The 17,508-nt window shown below is 37.4% G+C and overlaps 1 protein-coding gene across 2 annotated transcripts in view; it reads right to left on the reverse strand.

Moving 5' to 3' along the window:
- LOC142349227 (uncharacterized) overlaps positions 1-17,508 on the reverse strand; it is a 96,648-nt gene that overhangs the window by 23,152 nt on the left and 55,988 nt on the right. The window contains exon 7 of one of the 2 annotated variants that reach the window (XM_075400650.1): positions 9,309-9,462. In XM_075400650.1, the coding sequence (XP_075256765.1) occupies positions 9,309-9,462 (154 nt within the window). The remainder of the gene's footprint in view (positions 1-9,308; positions 9,463-17,508) is intronic. The other variant, XM_075400651.1, reaches the window with a different exon arrangement.

Here is a 17,508-nt window from a genome sequence, read left to right on the forward strand (position 1 = left end):
TTCAAAAAGGTGAGTCTTCCGTTATCTTTCTTGGCTTCGGGTGTGGGTGGAGGGGGGGGGGAACGGGGTGTGGGGGACGGGGGTAGTTTTTTGTGCCAGTTTTTTTTTGCGCGCGCGTCTTTTTTTTTGGGGGGGGGGGATTGCTGGATTGTTGGTTGTTTGGGCATGCCCTAGTTTTCTAAGAATTTTGCAGTTAGCTTTTGCTAGTCAAATGACGCTAGTTTTTTTGCGTTTTTTGAGTTTAGAGGCTCCTGGTCGAAAGAGTAACCGGAGCAAATTAATGTGGAGTCTGTTTTGAAGGTGTGATCAGTACCTGCATTAACCGACTCGTTTACTGTCACGGTCGTTTCCTGTTCTTTTCGGTTTTTCTACACTGAGTGGTATGGAAACCTACTTTTTAGAGCATTTTGAAAATAAGTGTTGGTGCGATCTTTATCCAATACATGTCCCTACACTAAGTGGTAATTGGGATGCGTTTTTTTTTGTTTATTGATCTCCGGTGAATAAAAACTTTAATATGAATAAAAAAAAAATATGAATAAAAAAAGCCTTTCTTCGGCCTTTGGAATTAAATGTTGTCTGAATGCCTGATATTTGTTTTTCTCTTTGATTTTGATTGCTCTTTGATGCACCACAAGGTGCCTGAGCCTGTGAGTTTTGTGATTCCCATCTGGGTGCCTTTTCGAGTCGAGGTAATGTTTTGGAATCAAGAAACTTTTTTGATGGTGGGAACGGGTCACGATGTGTTAGGGTTGGGGGACTGTCAATAGATGAGTGGTCAGATTCGTAAAGTGGGTTTGGATACAGTACTAAGTTTTCATCAGAATGACTGCTGTCAGTAGTAGTAGAAGAATGCATCAAGTCTGGTACTGGGACTTTAATGCTGCGTGATTGATGAAAAAATTCTAAGCAATTTAATTCGTTTTCTTGGATATTTGTATCATCGTTTTCGTGAGATATTGTTGCATCGTCAAAGTCTATCAAGTCGTTCGAGCTAGATTCGTCATATGTTGCAATGTTCTCGAGAGCCTGCCTCGTTGTACTGCACTGCGGCTGCTCGTTCAGTTCATTTTGCCACTCCTCTTGAGGATTGCTTCTGCTGGTGTCAGATAAAATTCGTGCAGTGACATGCTGTCAAATGAAGATGATTGAGTTACTGAGGTTCCTGTGGCATGTGCTGGCACCTTGAGGCAAAAGAACGCTCCGCATTCAGCATCCTCAATCGGTTCGTTTTCTGGTTGTATTGAGTTGATTGTCCGTTCATCGTAAATTATTATCGCAAGATCAGTATCGTAAAAGGTTGTTTCAATCATTGTCTCCACATCTTTCCACATGAGGCTACGCCTTTCGTCTGCAATTCTTTTTATTGCTATTTCATGTAGTCCAAGTTGCTGCACTTGAAACTGGAGATCTTCCAAGCATGACCTGATATTTTGTGGGAGGTATGGGTCAGTTGATTTCTTTGAGTAAATCAAACTGATAATCCACCGGTTTTCAGTTTCATCGAAGTACAGAGCCGTTTTTCCCACACCAGAGTTTTGTCGACTAGGTTGCCATTTTAGTATTGGATGTTTTTGGAAAATGTATTTTGCAGTTTCACTATTAGGTTCCATATCCAAAGAAATCCAATATGCAATGTGTGTAACTGAATCTTTGATGCATCCAGTTTGCCTGTCGAACGCCGATTTTCTAAGGGACCTGAGATGTGCTGCACATTGCTCACGGACTGCTATCATCCGGTCTCCTGTTCGAAGGTTGTATTTTGGCTGTGTCGTTTCAGGCTCGGCTGATTTTTGTCTGAAATTATAGTTTTCGGTGTCAATGCTTTCGGATGTTAACATTTGATTATTTGTTGAATTTTGTCCTTCTACAGTAAATTCTTCGCTCGTACTCGAGTTCTCAATCAATTTTGACAACCAAGTATCACCAATTTCTCCTTCGGGGCGGTTTTTTTTCACACTGTTGTCCTCGAATTGTACTTGTCGGTGCTCGCTTTCTGTATTGAGCTCCAGAGAAGTTTCAATGTAATTGTCAAGCAATTGTGGTTCCTTTTCGTGCTCTTCAGTATTCGGATCGGCTTCGAATTTTGATTCATCAATCTCCTCTAAATCATTTACAGCATATTGAGGTTTGATGGGTCGCAATCTAATCCTATGTACAAGACTGGTATAGTTCGTAGCAACTTTCCTAACAATGTAATTACTGTGTGTTAGGACCTTTTCAACTCTGTAAAGTGGCAACCATTTGCTTCTCTGCTTTTCGAAAGATGTGTTCGGGTTTGTAAACTTTGGATCTAGTAGAAGACAATACGAGTGCAGCTCTAAAGGTGAGGCTGCGCATTTTCGGTCGTAGTATTTTCTGTTTTGATGATATGAAGTAACCATATTTTGACGTGCTGCCACAAATAACTCGGACATTCGACTATGCAGTTTTGAAATGTAGTCATAATGGTTGTTTGGAAGCGTTTGACGAGAAGTGTTGAAACGGAGGTCCACAGATGTATGAGGCTCTCTGCCATGAAAGAGTAAAGATGGTGGGCAACCGATTGCTTTATGATATGTGGTGTTATGAGCAAAGACTGCAACATCAACGTAATTGTACCAATCAGAAGAGAGTTGGTTTTCATTGAATTTCAATGCTCTTTTGAACGAGGCGTGGCTCCTTTCTAAGAGGCCAATTGTTTGGGCGTGTTTCAATGTAGCATGTTTGAGTCTAACGCCTAGTGTTTTTGATAAATTCTTTATCAAATTTGCCGTAAAAACAGTCCCAAGGTCAGTTAGGATTGTTTTTGGAAGGTAGGAGTGTCGAAAAAATATGCTAGTCAGACCCTTGGCAACAGATTCAGCATCTGCGCTTCGAAGTGGTAGTCCAAAAAGGTAAGGTGTGAAAACGTCTATTCCAGTTAGCACGAATTTGAACTGATTGCCTGGCATTTTTCCTAACAGGTCTATCTCAAGTAAGTCTTCTGGAAAATTTTGTTGAGAAGCTATTGGGAAAGGCAATGGTCTGAGTGATGCAGGTTTAACTGCTTTGGCTTGTAGACAAGTCAAGCAGTTTCGAACGTAAGTTACGATGCTTTCACTGAAGCTAGGGAAGTAATATTTGAGTCGGACATCATTTAGCATCTTTCCGATACCTGGATGACTTTTCTGTTTATCGTTATGGAGGCGAAACAATAGTTCGTCTTTAAGGTGAGCTGGTACGCAGAACTGTAATGTAATGACTTTACCTATATCATTGAAAAATTTTCTGAATAATACGCCCTTTTCGATCAATAGCCGTAAAAGCTGTTTAGCGTATTTTCTTTGGCACGGTGTGAGTCTTTCTCTGTCGATTCTTTGTTCACCTTTTATCCATTTAATGGCAAGCTGAATATCTTCATCTTTTAGCTGTTCTTCGATTTGGTTGATTTGTTCTAGGTGCGTTGTGAGGTCAAAATTGTCTAATGGGTTGCTCTCGTTGAGGGCTCCAATTTGTGGATGTATTTGTTCCCTTGAAATTGCTATTGGAGTTACTTCATTTTCAGTTTCTATTTGTATCAGCGGTGAATTGTCTGAAGGATACAGCGATGTGATGCTTGGTAATTCAACTTGCTCTATGTCTACAGAACAAAGAGAATTATCAGGAAGCTGCGGATTCATGCCAAGTTCTACGCTTTTGAGCGGTATAGCCTCTTTTATTTTGAGATTGAGTTTCTCGGTTGGATTTATGTGGATTCGAGATAAATAGTCAGCTGCAAGGTTTGCATGGCCTGGTATATGTCCTAGTACAAATGAGAAGGACAGGACGTGGTCAACGGCGTTCCAGAGGTGTGCGGGTATTTTCTTTGCTTGAAAGAATCTGATCAATGATTTGTTGTCAGTAAGGACTAATACTGGCTTCTCTGCTCCCCAGATGATATGCGCAAAGACATCAAATGCAAAATGGACAGCTAGGAACTCTTTTGCATAAATTGAAAGCTTAAGTTGGGCTGGTTGGAAAATTTTGGATCCAAATGTAACTGGACTGTAGATTTTAACATCTTTGCCGGCTTTATTTTTCACGTAGTCCTCTATCATCAGCACAAATCCAGCTGCATAGTAGGAAGCATCTGCTAATATTACGTACTGCAATCCGGTTTTCGGTAGTCTCAGTGTCATTTGGCATATTCTTTTCAGCTCGTTCTTTAGTTCGTCAAAAATTTCACGGTGAATTGACTCCAAAATAAGATCTTGGTCTTTGTGTAGTAATTTGTAAAAGGGTAAAAGTTTTTCGGAAAGCTTTGGTATAAACGCTTTGTAAAACTGAAGGAATCCAATGAAGCGTCGAATCTGTTTCTCTGTTTTTGGAATCTGTAAGTTTTCTAAGAATTTTGTTATTTTCTCTTCCGTACGTTGAACTCCTTCTGAAGTAATAGTCTGTCCCAAAAACTCAATTGACCCTGTTCCAAACTCACATTTGCTTGGCGACAATTTAAGGCCAGCTTTTTCTATGCATTCGAATATACATTCCAGGTTAACAATCATTTCTGGGACACTATTCGATGCAGTTCCAACATCATCCACATACTGAAAACATTTATCAGTTATGATGCATGGGTCTAATTTTTGTCGCATAAAGGAACTAAATGTGCTCACAGCTCGACTCAAACCTTGCGCTAGTCGGAGAAATGCGTATGTGCGTGAAGCAAAGTTGAATGCGAGGAGCTCAATTGAGCGCTGGTCTGCCATTTGAAGAGCAAAGTATGCCTGGCTACAGTCGAGTTTGCAACAGAAACTTTTTCCCTCTAAATGCGCTCCTGCATCTGCAAGCGTTGAAAATGGGAACTTTTTGGAATCGTAATTATGGCGTAACAGATGATTGATTTTTCTCAGGTCGATGAGAAGGCGAAGTTTTCCACTAGGTTTTCCTTGTGCAAATATAGGTGAAGCATATTTAGAGAATGGTAGTGTAGTTATGATTCCATAGTACTGTAGTAAGGCAAGCTCGATTAACAGCTCGTCGCGTATGTGAATGGGTGTGCTTGGGCTCTGGGAATATACTGGTTTGTCATGTTCAGGTGTGAGAAGAACTTTGAAATTGTCGTTTCTGCCTACATCCAAACGGTGTCTCGCAAATATTCTGTGATATTTTTTCAACAGCTTTTCTATTTGTGTCCTTTCAGAGTTTGAGACTATCGATTTAGACCAATTGAATTGAGACAAAAAATTTTCCTCTTGTTCTGGAGAATTATTAGGGTTCAGTAGTTCCATTTGTTGAAACTTTATTAATGAGTCGTAAATTTGCTTCTCAATTCCTGTAAGTGCATCCGGATTTTGGCATGATTCTGGTGTTGGGAACCAGAATTGCGACTTATTGCTTATTGGTGCTTGTTCATTTTGGGCCGAGGCTAATATAGTTTGACTTGATAACGAATCGCATGTACTGTCGTCTGTCAGACTAAGAATCTTTGGGTCTATTGGTATGATGAACTTAGCTTGATCTGGTGTGACAACTTCAAATTCAGCCACTGTTTCATTGGGAGACAGTTCAACTGGAACTTCTGACCTGTTCAGTAGGCCTAAATACAAGTTTCCTTTGTCGTCGGACGTTTCGATTGCGCTAGTTATGCTTACATCGTATTTACTTTCGAAGCTTTTGCAAGGTTCGATTAGTCCGGTTACATCTCTCAGCTCATGGCCATTGAGACAGCTGACAACAACTAAATGAAACGCGGAAGGAGCCAAAATAACAGTGCCTTGGAGAACTAAGGGGAACTTACTTTTGGCTCTGTTCTCAATTTTTATGTCAGAAGTATCATTTTGAAGAGAATGGATAAAAAATGTGAAGTCCGAGAAATTTAGCAGTCTGCGTTTGCAATCTACTACAACATTGTTTTTGTCTAAAAAAAGGAAGGCCTAATAAAATGTCGTTCATATCGGGTAAAACTAAAAAGCGTTCAGTAAATTTTTTGTTTCCAAGATTGATTCTGATATCGGCTTGGAAGAGGACTTCGACTTTAGATCGGGAAGCAACCGAGACTTTGTATGACGAGGGGTCAAGTTTTTGACAAATTGTGGAATAACTGGATTCTGAGATAGACTCAAACATTGATTTTGACATGGCGCTGCAAAATGCTCCGGTGTCAATAAGTGCTCTTTGCTTACATTGAGGAGAAAAGATGAGGTTAACAAAGAAAGGGCGTGTGACATGCATATTTAAGTCATTAGAGGATAAAGGGTCCTCATCTAAAGAAATTGAAGAAAAGGATGCAAACTTGTTTGTGGTTGGTTGATTGAGGTTTGTTTTGTTCCGTGGTTTGATTAGTTTTTTGGTTGACGCGGAAATGGAATGCTTTCTCCAACTCTCGGGGCTGGTCTTTGCCAACATTGTCCCTGAGTATGACCTCTGCGTCCGCAGTTACGGCATATATCCCTTGCTGGCGTTGGACTGCGTGGATATCTTCTGTCCGGCTGTGAATTTTGTTGTGCACGAACGCGGGTCCCTATACAAATTTTGATATTGGTTTCCGTATTCACGCGGTGGTGAACTTTGCATTGCAAGGGTACGCCAATTTGCTGCATATGTAGGCTGTTGCTGTCGTTGTGGCTGTGAAATCACTGTCGCGGCAATAGATGCAGAAGCTTCGTTGATTCTTGAACTAATTTTGGTCATATTGTCTACAAATCTGTCGAGCTTTTTGAAGAAAGCGTCTTCCCTTTGGTTGGTGTCCGATTGCAAAGCATTGAAGGAAGCAGGGTAGCTAGTTTCGGAATATGTGTCTGAGACCCACATTTCTGTTTTGATTCTGTCGCATAACTGGTCTACCGTTCCAGCAGCTGGTGATTTCAAAAGCTTGCGTTTATATTTTAGCGGCATTCCTTGTATAAACTTCTGTTTTATTCGATCGGTCCTTTCCTGAGCTCTATTAACTCCTGCGGCAGCATTGTCCGGAAATGCTAAGTCCGCTAGTCTTTGCAACTAAGAAATCCTCAGCTGTTTCTTTGCTTGGATCAAACGTTTTCTCGTTGAATCTCAAGACATGGAAAGCGCCATTATCGGTGTTGTTGTATCGGCGGCCCAATCTTTCCATGAGTTGATCATAGTCGTTTCTAACTGCTTCCGGAAGGCCGTTAAAAAATCGAAGAGCGCTCTCAGCTAGATTCATTCTCACAAATTCTGGTCTCAGAGCATCGTCAATTCCTGCTAGTGCTACTGCAGATTCGATGGAGGAACGGAAATCGTCAAACGATTCTCCTAATTTTCCACTAAATTTGTCAACTTTAATGTATGGCTGTATATTCGCTGCCATTCTGATTTTTTTAAAAAAAAAATCGTGCAATTAAAACCATGCAATGAAAAAAGAGTCTACGACTAATAATGAAGGATTATAAATTTCACTGCTTTTCACAAAATAAAATAGAACATTGTTTTAACTTATCTGCTGAAGAATTTTGTAGGGGCTCCTGGTTGTGTCCGCACTTCCTGTTCAACGAGTTGTCACGGTCAACTCCTTGATGTGAGATGAGTAGTTCGTGACAGATGTCATCTTGCATGAACTAATTGCTTTAGTCATCCTTGGGCTCAATCTGAGATGTCCGAGTGTGAGATTTTGAAGTCGACTGTTTGTTCTTCTTTTTCTAGCTGAGAAACAATTCGTGGATGTTGACCAAATGTGCTATTAATCGTAACCAATACATTTTCGCGAGTTTCTTCGATCAAGTAAGCTTCAAAGTTTTTGAAAGTTAGTCAAAGTGTAAGATAGCAGTTTGGCTTGCTTGTCATTTGTGATTATTTTTATATCTCGTAGTTCTGTATTAACCGTGAAACTGTATCTGTTGTAATCGATTTGTAGAAAGTAAGTAAGAAGCGAAAGAAAATACGCAGTAAAAATTATTCAGAAATTGGCAAAGTAAATGAATATTGTGCGGTAAAACTCAACACTGTGTTTGACATCTGAAGTTTTGCTTTAGTTTGGTTGAAGTGAGGTGACATGTTGTCGGTAATAAAAACACATAGAATATTGGATTTTGTTTTTTGAAGAATAAACGCAATTGATTGAAACAAGGTGAAAAACCATAAAACAGAATTTGACCTTCTGTGTTGTCTACTTTTATTCGAAGATTTTTATTTTGAACGTCGATAAAAGTCATAATTGAACCAAACTTTCAATTATAAAGACGTGGTGATTGACAAGAGTTATTGGTAACATTAGGCATAACCCTTGTCACCATGTTGTATAATTGTGTTGTATGGTTTTTAATTAACCAAATAACCAAGCTTAATTCTTCTTATCAGAATGTTTTACTTGTGCTAATTTTGACTGTAGTAATAATGCTTTAAATGAGTGAAATAAATCTCCATCCAAACAGTTTTCCTGTTTTTCTATATCATCATAGTCATTGAATGCGGAGTGGTCTGGCTACTAGAATTTTAACCTTAGCAATCAACGGGGGTTCGCTGCCTAACTTGTCAGATATTTGAGCAAGGTTTCAAAACTGGTTTTTTGGAGATAGAGTGAATTTGATTTAACAATATCAAGCCACCTGTTTGCCAATGGAAACAAATTGTGTCTCCTCCTTTTTCCTCTTTCAATTCTTCGCCTTTTTCTTCTTGTTTTATCCCCTTTCTTTCCGTGCTGTTCTCTCTTCTCCGTTTTTATCTGCACTGCTTTCCCTTCCTTTTCAGTCCAATCAAATTGCTCAATGGAAATCCATTATAATTGTTGTCAGTCGTTTTCTCAGAAAACCATAGTTAGGGCCAGTAAAACACGCAGAGATAGCCACTTAAACATAGTGTCTGTTATGTCGACACTGAATTAATATATAGATACCAATGAACAGCAGAATCAGATTGAAACTAGCCTATAGAGGTCAATTCCACGTATGATGCTCAGCAAGCTGTTAACTGATGAAAAGAAATAAATTTTTGTTTAACGCAGTAAAAGCAAAACAGCTATAAGATTCCGCAATCAATCTGCTCACTTAAACAAAGCGTGTTATTTATCATACTGTTCAGCTCAATAAATCTGGAAAAATACATTCGAAAAACAAAATTTGACTTTGACTGCAGAGCGATCATTCTCGCCAGACGATGTGAACACACAAGAACTAAAAAATTAAACATAAACCGACTAAGGTGTATTCAAACTTCATACCAAAAAAAAAACAATTTTGAAATGTGAGAAGGCAGTTTTTCGATTATTGGAATTATCTCTGCAACGAAAGATTCGTTTTTTAAGAGCCTTTCAATGGTACCCTTCTGTCTCTCCGCAAAAGATATCGATTGGCTAGCATAAACTCCCTAACACCATGCCAAAGAAGTCTGGGACAATTATTAGATGGGAACACCTGTAGTGAGGCTTCTGTTGCTGTTAACATTGCCCACTGGCTCTTTACCTCTCCTGTCCTCTTGAAGTTGCATCCGCTGCAATCTCCTCTCTAATCTCTCGTACAGTTCTCTTCCTGCTCCCACTTGAGTTCCATCACTCTCACTGCTTGAGGACTAGAACAAAAAATTGTCAAAAACTCAGACGAGCAGGCACCTGCTAAATGAATTGTTTTCCTTTATCCACCTGTAGAATGTGACGGATTTTAATTTTTAGGATTATACATCTTTATTAAGTGATATTAAACTTGTAACGGTAATATAATGGCCACCTATTACGTTACAGCGCCAAAACTGGATTGGATCTAGACAAGATACGTGTTTAATGGGACGAGTTGAACAACTCATCCCATTAAAGAACTGAGATGATATTAAGCGAACTACTTTAGCTTGTATAAAATGATTAGTGCACCCGGCAGAGTTGAGAAGAGGCGAAGCTCGTCATTAATCGATGAGACATGAAAAGCAATTTAAGAACTCAAATTGTTTAAGACTACGCGTACAAACAAGAGGATTAGTGCAATTCTGTGCGAGGCTCAAAAGTTCCAACACAGCGATTGACCTTGGTGACGACCCGTTATATGAGGTAACAATTATTAGAAAACCGACTATAAAACTGTAAAGACTGTAAAAACCGGCTGTTTTAAGGCTGTAAAAACCGTTCGCAAACAATTCGATAAATCACAAGGCTTCACAGTTATTTGAGTTAACATATACAGCATTCAGGCATAGATCATCTCGAAAATCTAAAAAGCAGAAATTGAACATTCGGCTGGAAAAATTAAGATAAAAATGTGAATCTAGAAAGTAGTCGCGCTATCCATTTCTGCCGCTAAATGGAAAATGTTTAGAGGAACACTATACCCCTGTTTGAGCCAAAACTACCAAAAGAGAAACGATACATACACGGCCGATTGCCGGAAAAAAGCCGCAGTTGATTCCCATTACCCGATTGGGATTGAAAAAAAATGAAAATTTACTTTGGTACAAAACCATTTTAAGCGAAAACTTTTTCTAATTCATTTCGCAGTTAGACATACCTCTTTTTCTTAATGGCAGGATACAGGGGCTAGTATCAATAACAATAAGCAATAGAGATGGTAACTAAGAGAAAGACCAAAGTTGAAGTAGCTTGGGGTTTATCCCACTTCTATTTTTGATTTCGTTTTTCATGACTCCGTTTATTTTAGAACGCATTTGTGAGCAACAACTGTTTAAAAAAATTAATCACAATGAACGAAGTGAGAAAAGGTTTCAAGCAAAACGCCCAAGAGCGGCAAAGGCGAACAAATTTTTATTGTTATAAAGTGGCGAAAAAATTATAAACATAACATGAAAACTCCTGAAATACAATCCAAATAATTCAATAAAAAACTTAGAACTAGTGTACCTGACTAGCAGACCAATTCTACAAAGCCAGCCAGACAGACGAAGAATTTCATAAGTTTAGAGAAACTAAAACAAATCAAACAAACTAAACAAAAATACAATCATTGCTAAATTTGTAAAACTTTTACCCTGAAGGCCACACATTTGATCCATTTAAATATACCCTTACTTTAAGCCACGTAAAGTCTTGAAAGATGTTTATTGGCCTAAAGATAAACATAACCCACTAACGTCGTGCGAATCGCTCTGAAATGACCACCGAGCGATTGGCTTCAACAATAGCTAGCCACGGTTTAGTGAGGCTAGCTTTAGCTTGATTCGACTCCGCAACTTTTCTAGCCTGGTTAGTAAATAAATCAGATAGAAAAAATCTGATAAAAAAATTGCATATTGCAAAATCAGAACGAAAAGTTTCCAGATTACGCAGTGAAAAAAAGTTCCAACCATTTTTTGTCTCTGGAGCTCTGTTAAGTAGCCCATCTGCAAGACTTAAAAAGTTTCGTTGGCCAGTAATGATCGTTAACTTAAGAAAAGGACAAAAATATTCAAAAATTTTGAAAACAACCGTAAATTCTAACAAAATCTTGCTAAAGTTCAAGATATTAAAGTCTTCAAAACCATTTCATTGTCTCAAGAGACAATCCAGTATCCCCTTCAAGTTTTAAAAAGTTTCACTGTATCATTAAGATCCATAAACTTGGAACATGATAATTTTTCAAAAAATTCAAAAAGTTTTAACTTTATGAATAAAATGCTGATGCCGGAGTCACTGAAATACTGATAACCATTCCAATAACTCTAAAATCTAGGCAAAAGCTTATTAGAAAAACCTTGGAGGGGGTCCCTGGTGCCGGAAAAAATTCAAACACTCAAAAACTTGCAATATCTCAATTGCAAATATCTCAAAAATTGCAGAAATCAGTGCAATCAAAATCTTGAAAAACATTCCATTACATGTGGAAACTATGCACTAACCTATTTTCAAACTCTAGAAGTTTCATTGGCTCTTGAGACTGGAGAAACCTAAGATATTTTCTTTGAACTAATAAATGCAAGTTTTATCAAAAAAAATTGCAAAAACTTGTTATATTAAAAAGTTGGAGAACTATTCCATGGCCAAAAACAATTTGTCAGTAAATTATTGTCAAACCCCTTGGGATGTTTTCTGGGCTCTGGGTCTGGAAAGACTTGAATACAGAAAAATAAATGTCAAAAAAAATGAAAAAATTTGCACGCTTCGTGAAAATGCGAAAACTCGTTATGTTAAAATGTTGAAACCATTCTACTACAATTAGAAACTACGGAGTACATTATAATCAAAGCATAGAGAAGATTCTGGTGGGGGTTGGGGTTGATGGTGGGACAACAGTGGGATGAGGGGGGCAGTGGAGGTGTCTTCAACCTCTAAGAACCGCCCTTCACAACATAAGTATAAGTCTCAAAACAGTTTCAGCTAAAACAGAGCAGACAGGCTATAAGAGCACTTAATGCCCACTGGGCGCTACGCGTTTATCCCGCTTTTGAGAAATAGTCAAATGCGTCAGACAAAAAATGGATCAAGCGAAAAATTGCATAAAAAAGAGCGACAGGACTGCATAATTGCTACAAATTTCGTTTGAGAGCAATTTAAAAACGAGAAAATTTTAAAAATTGCAGAATTTATTAAACTTTCTAAACTTCGCCATATTAATATGTTAAAAACATGTTTGTCTCTTCAATCTGTCCTGTAAATCATCTGCGAGACCTGAAAAGCTCAAGTTTCAGTGTCCCTTAAAGATCGATAAACAAGAAAATTTCATAAAACATAATTAAAAAACGTGAAAATTGCATATTTAATTTTAATAATGCGATAAATAGGTGACTTAAGATCTTGAAAACCATTGCCATAAAAAATATGCAGTATCCTATTAATCAATTCTAGAGGAGGTTCCCTGGGCCCTTGAAACCAAAAATTTCAAGAAAATAGAAAAAATATCAAAAATTAGCATCATTTTGCGTATTTATGTTTGCAGTACCAAAACATATAGCTCAGAAAATATGTAGTCAAAAGCAACTATTTCTTGTAAGACCTTATCAACTTTGACAAAGAAATCAATTTAAGACTATTCAACCAAAAAACTTGAAATATGACAAAAAAAAAACGTGAAATATTGCACCATTTTTGTCTGAAAACTCAAAAAACGACATTTTAACCTTGAATTAAGGCCTTCCCAGCAATTGCAGCACACAGAGCACTTAGAGGACTACAAAAGTCAGCTATGGGCCTCTAATGAAACTAAATACCCCTTGGCGTCATCTGTTTATTCCATTTTGGAAGATAAAAATCATAGAAAAATGTGTAAAAACATCTTCCAAAAAAGACAGAACAAAATTGGAGCGCAATAATAGCTAGTTGAAAAGATGAGGGAGCTATTAAAAACAACATACCAACGACAAAAAAATGATCAAAAACTCATGAAAACAAAGTACTCAGTCGTTGAAGTAGTTAGGTATCAAACCAAGCAATTAAATACTTTCGATTATGCCTCATTACAGAGCCAACGAAGCCTGCCAGCAAGCCGACCAAGTAACAGGTCACACAAACGGAAAAAAAACTAAACAAAAATACCAATACTTCATCAAAATACTATCTGAATTGTTGGAACCAGTGGATATCAATTGAATTCGTTAACTAGAGCAATTAAACTTGATTAGAGAGTCGATTAGATCCAGCTCTGCTGAGACCAAGCAACATGGCAAAAAACACTATAAAACGGTCAAAACTCGAAATTCACTTAAATTTCGTGAAAACAAATAATGTATAGAGTAGTAATAGTTAAGCAAGACAGGGGGGGGGGGTAAAAGAATATACCTATGTATTAACATTAGGTATAGCCAATTTTCCCTCAAATCCCAAAGATGTACCTCACAGCGTGGCACCCAAGCTGTTCACACTAAGGGGATTAGCAAGATAGTGCATGAACATCAAATCAATAAGGTCATTGACCCTTTCCCATATTACACTTGACTAATGTCAACTTCCAAAGACGTACTTCACAGCATGACACCCAAGCTGTTCACAGGAAAGGGATTAGCAAGATAGTGCCTTAACAACAAATCAGTAAGGTCATTGACCCCCTACCATTTTACACTTTAATAAGGTAAATTTCCAAAAACAAACTTCACAGCATGATGCCTACACTGTTCACACGAAGGAAAATAGCTATAAAATGTTTAAATATTAAATTAGATATGATGACTCACAGTTACGTACGAGTTAAGTGATTTTCAAAAATGTACCGCACAGCATGATACCCAAGCTGTTCAAACGAAGGGGATTAGCAAAATAGTGCCTTAACAACAAATCAGTAAGGTCATTGACCCTTTCCCATATTACATTTTACTAATGTAAATTTCCAAAAACGAACCTCAAAGCATGATGCCCACGCTGTTCACACGAAGGGGATTAGCAAGATAGTGCCTCAATAACAAATTAATAAGGTCATTTACCCACCCATTCCCATATTAACAAAAAAGTACATTTTTTTAAATTTTTGATATTTACAGATTTCTTACATTTTTTAAATCATTTTTTTTGTTTAAAATAGTGTTTTACCGTGTCGTTTTAAACTGAAGTTCCAGTTTTCCTATTTCAGAAAAAGTTGTATTATTGTTTTGAAAAAGTCAATTACTGATTTTTTAGCCAATCATATAATCTGTCAGATCTGATTTTGGAATGTTGATGCTGAGAAACATTATCGATTCATTTTGTCTTTTGTCTTGGTTGAACATAAGTAGCCTAAAAAGAATGCAAAATACTCCAATTCTTCCTTTCCTTCCTTCAACATCTTTTCTTTCTACACTTCATTCAGATTTAGATTACGCTCCTATCACGGAAGCATCAATGTTTAAAACGGTAGTAAGCGATAACAATTTATAATTGTCTTTTGAGATGGATTGCACTAGAATAACAATTAAAACACAGACTACTAGCTTGACACTTCCGAAGGATTTGTGGAGAACTTTAGAGGCAGCTAGACATCATAACCTCCACCTAGCCGAAGAAAAAGTCAACAATTCAGTACTTTCTCTACCCACTTATTTTCAAGCTATTGAGAGAGTTCGAAAAGAACAAGGATTTCATCCACTGAAAGACAGCAAAGGTATTATGTTCCCGTACTCTCGTGACATAAATCACTACGGTGAGGGGTGGGTAGAAGACATGTTCTGCAAACATGCTGACTCATTTTCTAAAAAATCAGAAGCCTTCAATCTGCCAGATTTCAAAGACCTTATTCTTCCTCCGATCCAGGAAAAAGACAATGATGATAGCCAATCATCTCATCAAAATATCCCTTTCTCGAACTACAGATGTTCTCCAATCTAAGTCTTAATAGTGAGATAACTCGCTTGTGTCCGATGCTAAATTCTCCCTCACGTGACCAAATACAGAAAACTTGTCTTTGACATCACGTGATGTTACTAAAAATAGAAGTGACATAAGTATTACGCCATGATGCACACTCTTTTTATTGGTTACGAATTCTTTTATAAAATCTCATTGGTTACGAAGTTTATTTTTCTCAACTGTTCTCGTTCTTACTTAAATTTCATTGGTTCAAGATATCAAGCTTTTTCGTGAAGATAAATCATTCATTTGCTTCTTTACACTTTTAATATTCAGTTACCCTTGTATACACAAATTTTCTGCTTTAAAGACTCATTGTTTACTAACTTCACATTCTCACGCCACAGATGGATCAAAGCTCAGTCTCACCTAACACCAAAAAACAATTCTCCTTTCCCATCCGCAAACAAAATTACAAAGGAAAACCAGTTGTTCTCTCACCACAGTTGGATTACCATAATGAGAGCATGTTTTCTCTATTTAAAAGACATCAACGATAAAAAAGACAACACCGACTCAAAACCAAATGAGGAGCACGATGGAAGAAACAACTGTTGGTCCTTTCAAGAATACGGTAACCGAAAGTTTCAAATCAGCATCCCAGAGGAAATCATCAACACAAACTCACCTGAAAGTATTTCGAGAAAATGTGGAAAGTGAATATGTTCTGCATCAATTTCTGATGCTATCTGCCAGATAATTGAAGCTTGTTATTGAAAAGATACCTGAGATGATAAAAGAAGCACAACTGTTTGAACCTACCGTAGGTAGTGCGAAGCTGGTGATTGACGAAACTGTATTCCAACCAACTGATGTAGAGGAAAAAAAAAACAAAATTCGATGTGTTCTGGGAGGTGAGTGAGACTGCTCGACAGGAAAGTGTGTGTGACTAGAGTATTTTTCTAAGATGATCCGAATAGATGTTATTTCACAATCAAGCTGTTCACACGAGGTACAAAAAAGGACTGTTTTAGAAGGAAATGTTTTCTTTCGGTCCGAATTGGGGAGATAGAGAAACTACACAGAATGAGTGATGAAATTGTTTCAAAGCTAAACAATGTCAAAAACCAAAAAATATTGCAAAGTGCATAAAAGTAATTGTAAACTTTTTATATTGTAATTTGTGATGTTTGTATTTGATCACTTTTTAAAGTTTAATGTTTCAATTGAGTTGCTTGATATGAACATCGACGAAATTGTAGCTTTAGAGAAAGAAATCAGTAAACTTTTTGTTGGAAATACAAAACGGAAAACTTTTTTTGGCTGTGTCAAAGCTTGGACAAAAGTGTAGATCTGGATAAAATCAACAGAGAAGCTCCGTTTGGGGGACTAATAGGAGTTGGTGACTCAAAGTTAGAAAAACTTCTCAAATGGTCAAAAATTTTTCGATTACATGCTACATTTCATGATGCCGCAGGATACCTGAAAACAAATCTAAATATCGGCCCTAGATATTGCTACATGGTTCCATTTTTTAATTCTATATTGAATTTTTGTTTCCTGGGACATATGACAGGTCTTGCATATTGTTATTTTTTGAAAATGTCACCACGATTCCAATTAATCAAAATGTAAATTATTATTACCTAAAGACGAACAAAAATCAGTTGCTCTCTAGTGACAGATCATCTCAATCACGCATCTGACTTTATTTTCAATAATAACAATCAGGAAAGACCTCCTTGGAAAATCTGTGGTCGCACTAGCTCTCGAACAGCTTTTTTGTCAATATTTCAGTGCTTATTTGTATTAGTACTGCTTCTGTTTTCAATTATAAATCTTATTTTTGCCAGAACTTGTGACGAACGAACAGTTTGGATTGCTATTTTTTAAAGTGCCGTTGGTTATATACTTCCTAATCCCAGAACATAAAATGAACAAAATCATTTCAACAAACGAACGAATTCTGATGTATCTTGTTGGTCCTTCCGGATCTGGAAAAACTGATCTGTTTTTATCAATGATATGCTACGAATGAAAACTTTTCAGCCATCAATTGATCGAACTTTATACTTTTATAAGCAGTTTTAGCCAATTTACGACACAATGATGCAATCAATTGCAGACATAGAATTCATTCAGGGTGTTGACTTTGATTTAATCGATAACTTACCCGCTGACGGTACTAAATATTTACTTATATTCGATGATTCATTGGACATTCTTTCAAAGTCGGAAAAATTCAACGGAATTGCGACAGCCAGTAGACATCGAAACCTAAATTGTGTATATATCAAGCATAATCTCTTCCACAAAAACAAAACTGGACGTGATGCCGAGCTGCAGACTACTCACATTGTTTTGTTCAAATCAACGAGAGATGTGCAGCAAATTAATATCTTGGGAAGACAGCTAGGTCTCGGAAGACAACTAAAACTGTGGTATGA

The sequence above is a fragment of the Convolutriloba macropyga genome, chromosome 11 (genome assembly GCF_964194025.1).
Source record: "Convolutriloba macropyga chromosome 11, txConMacr16.3, whole genome shotgun sequence".
Classification (NCBI taxonomy): domain Eukaryota; kingdom Metazoa; phylum Xenacoelomorpha; order Acoela; family Convolutidae; genus Convolutriloba; species Convolutriloba macropyga.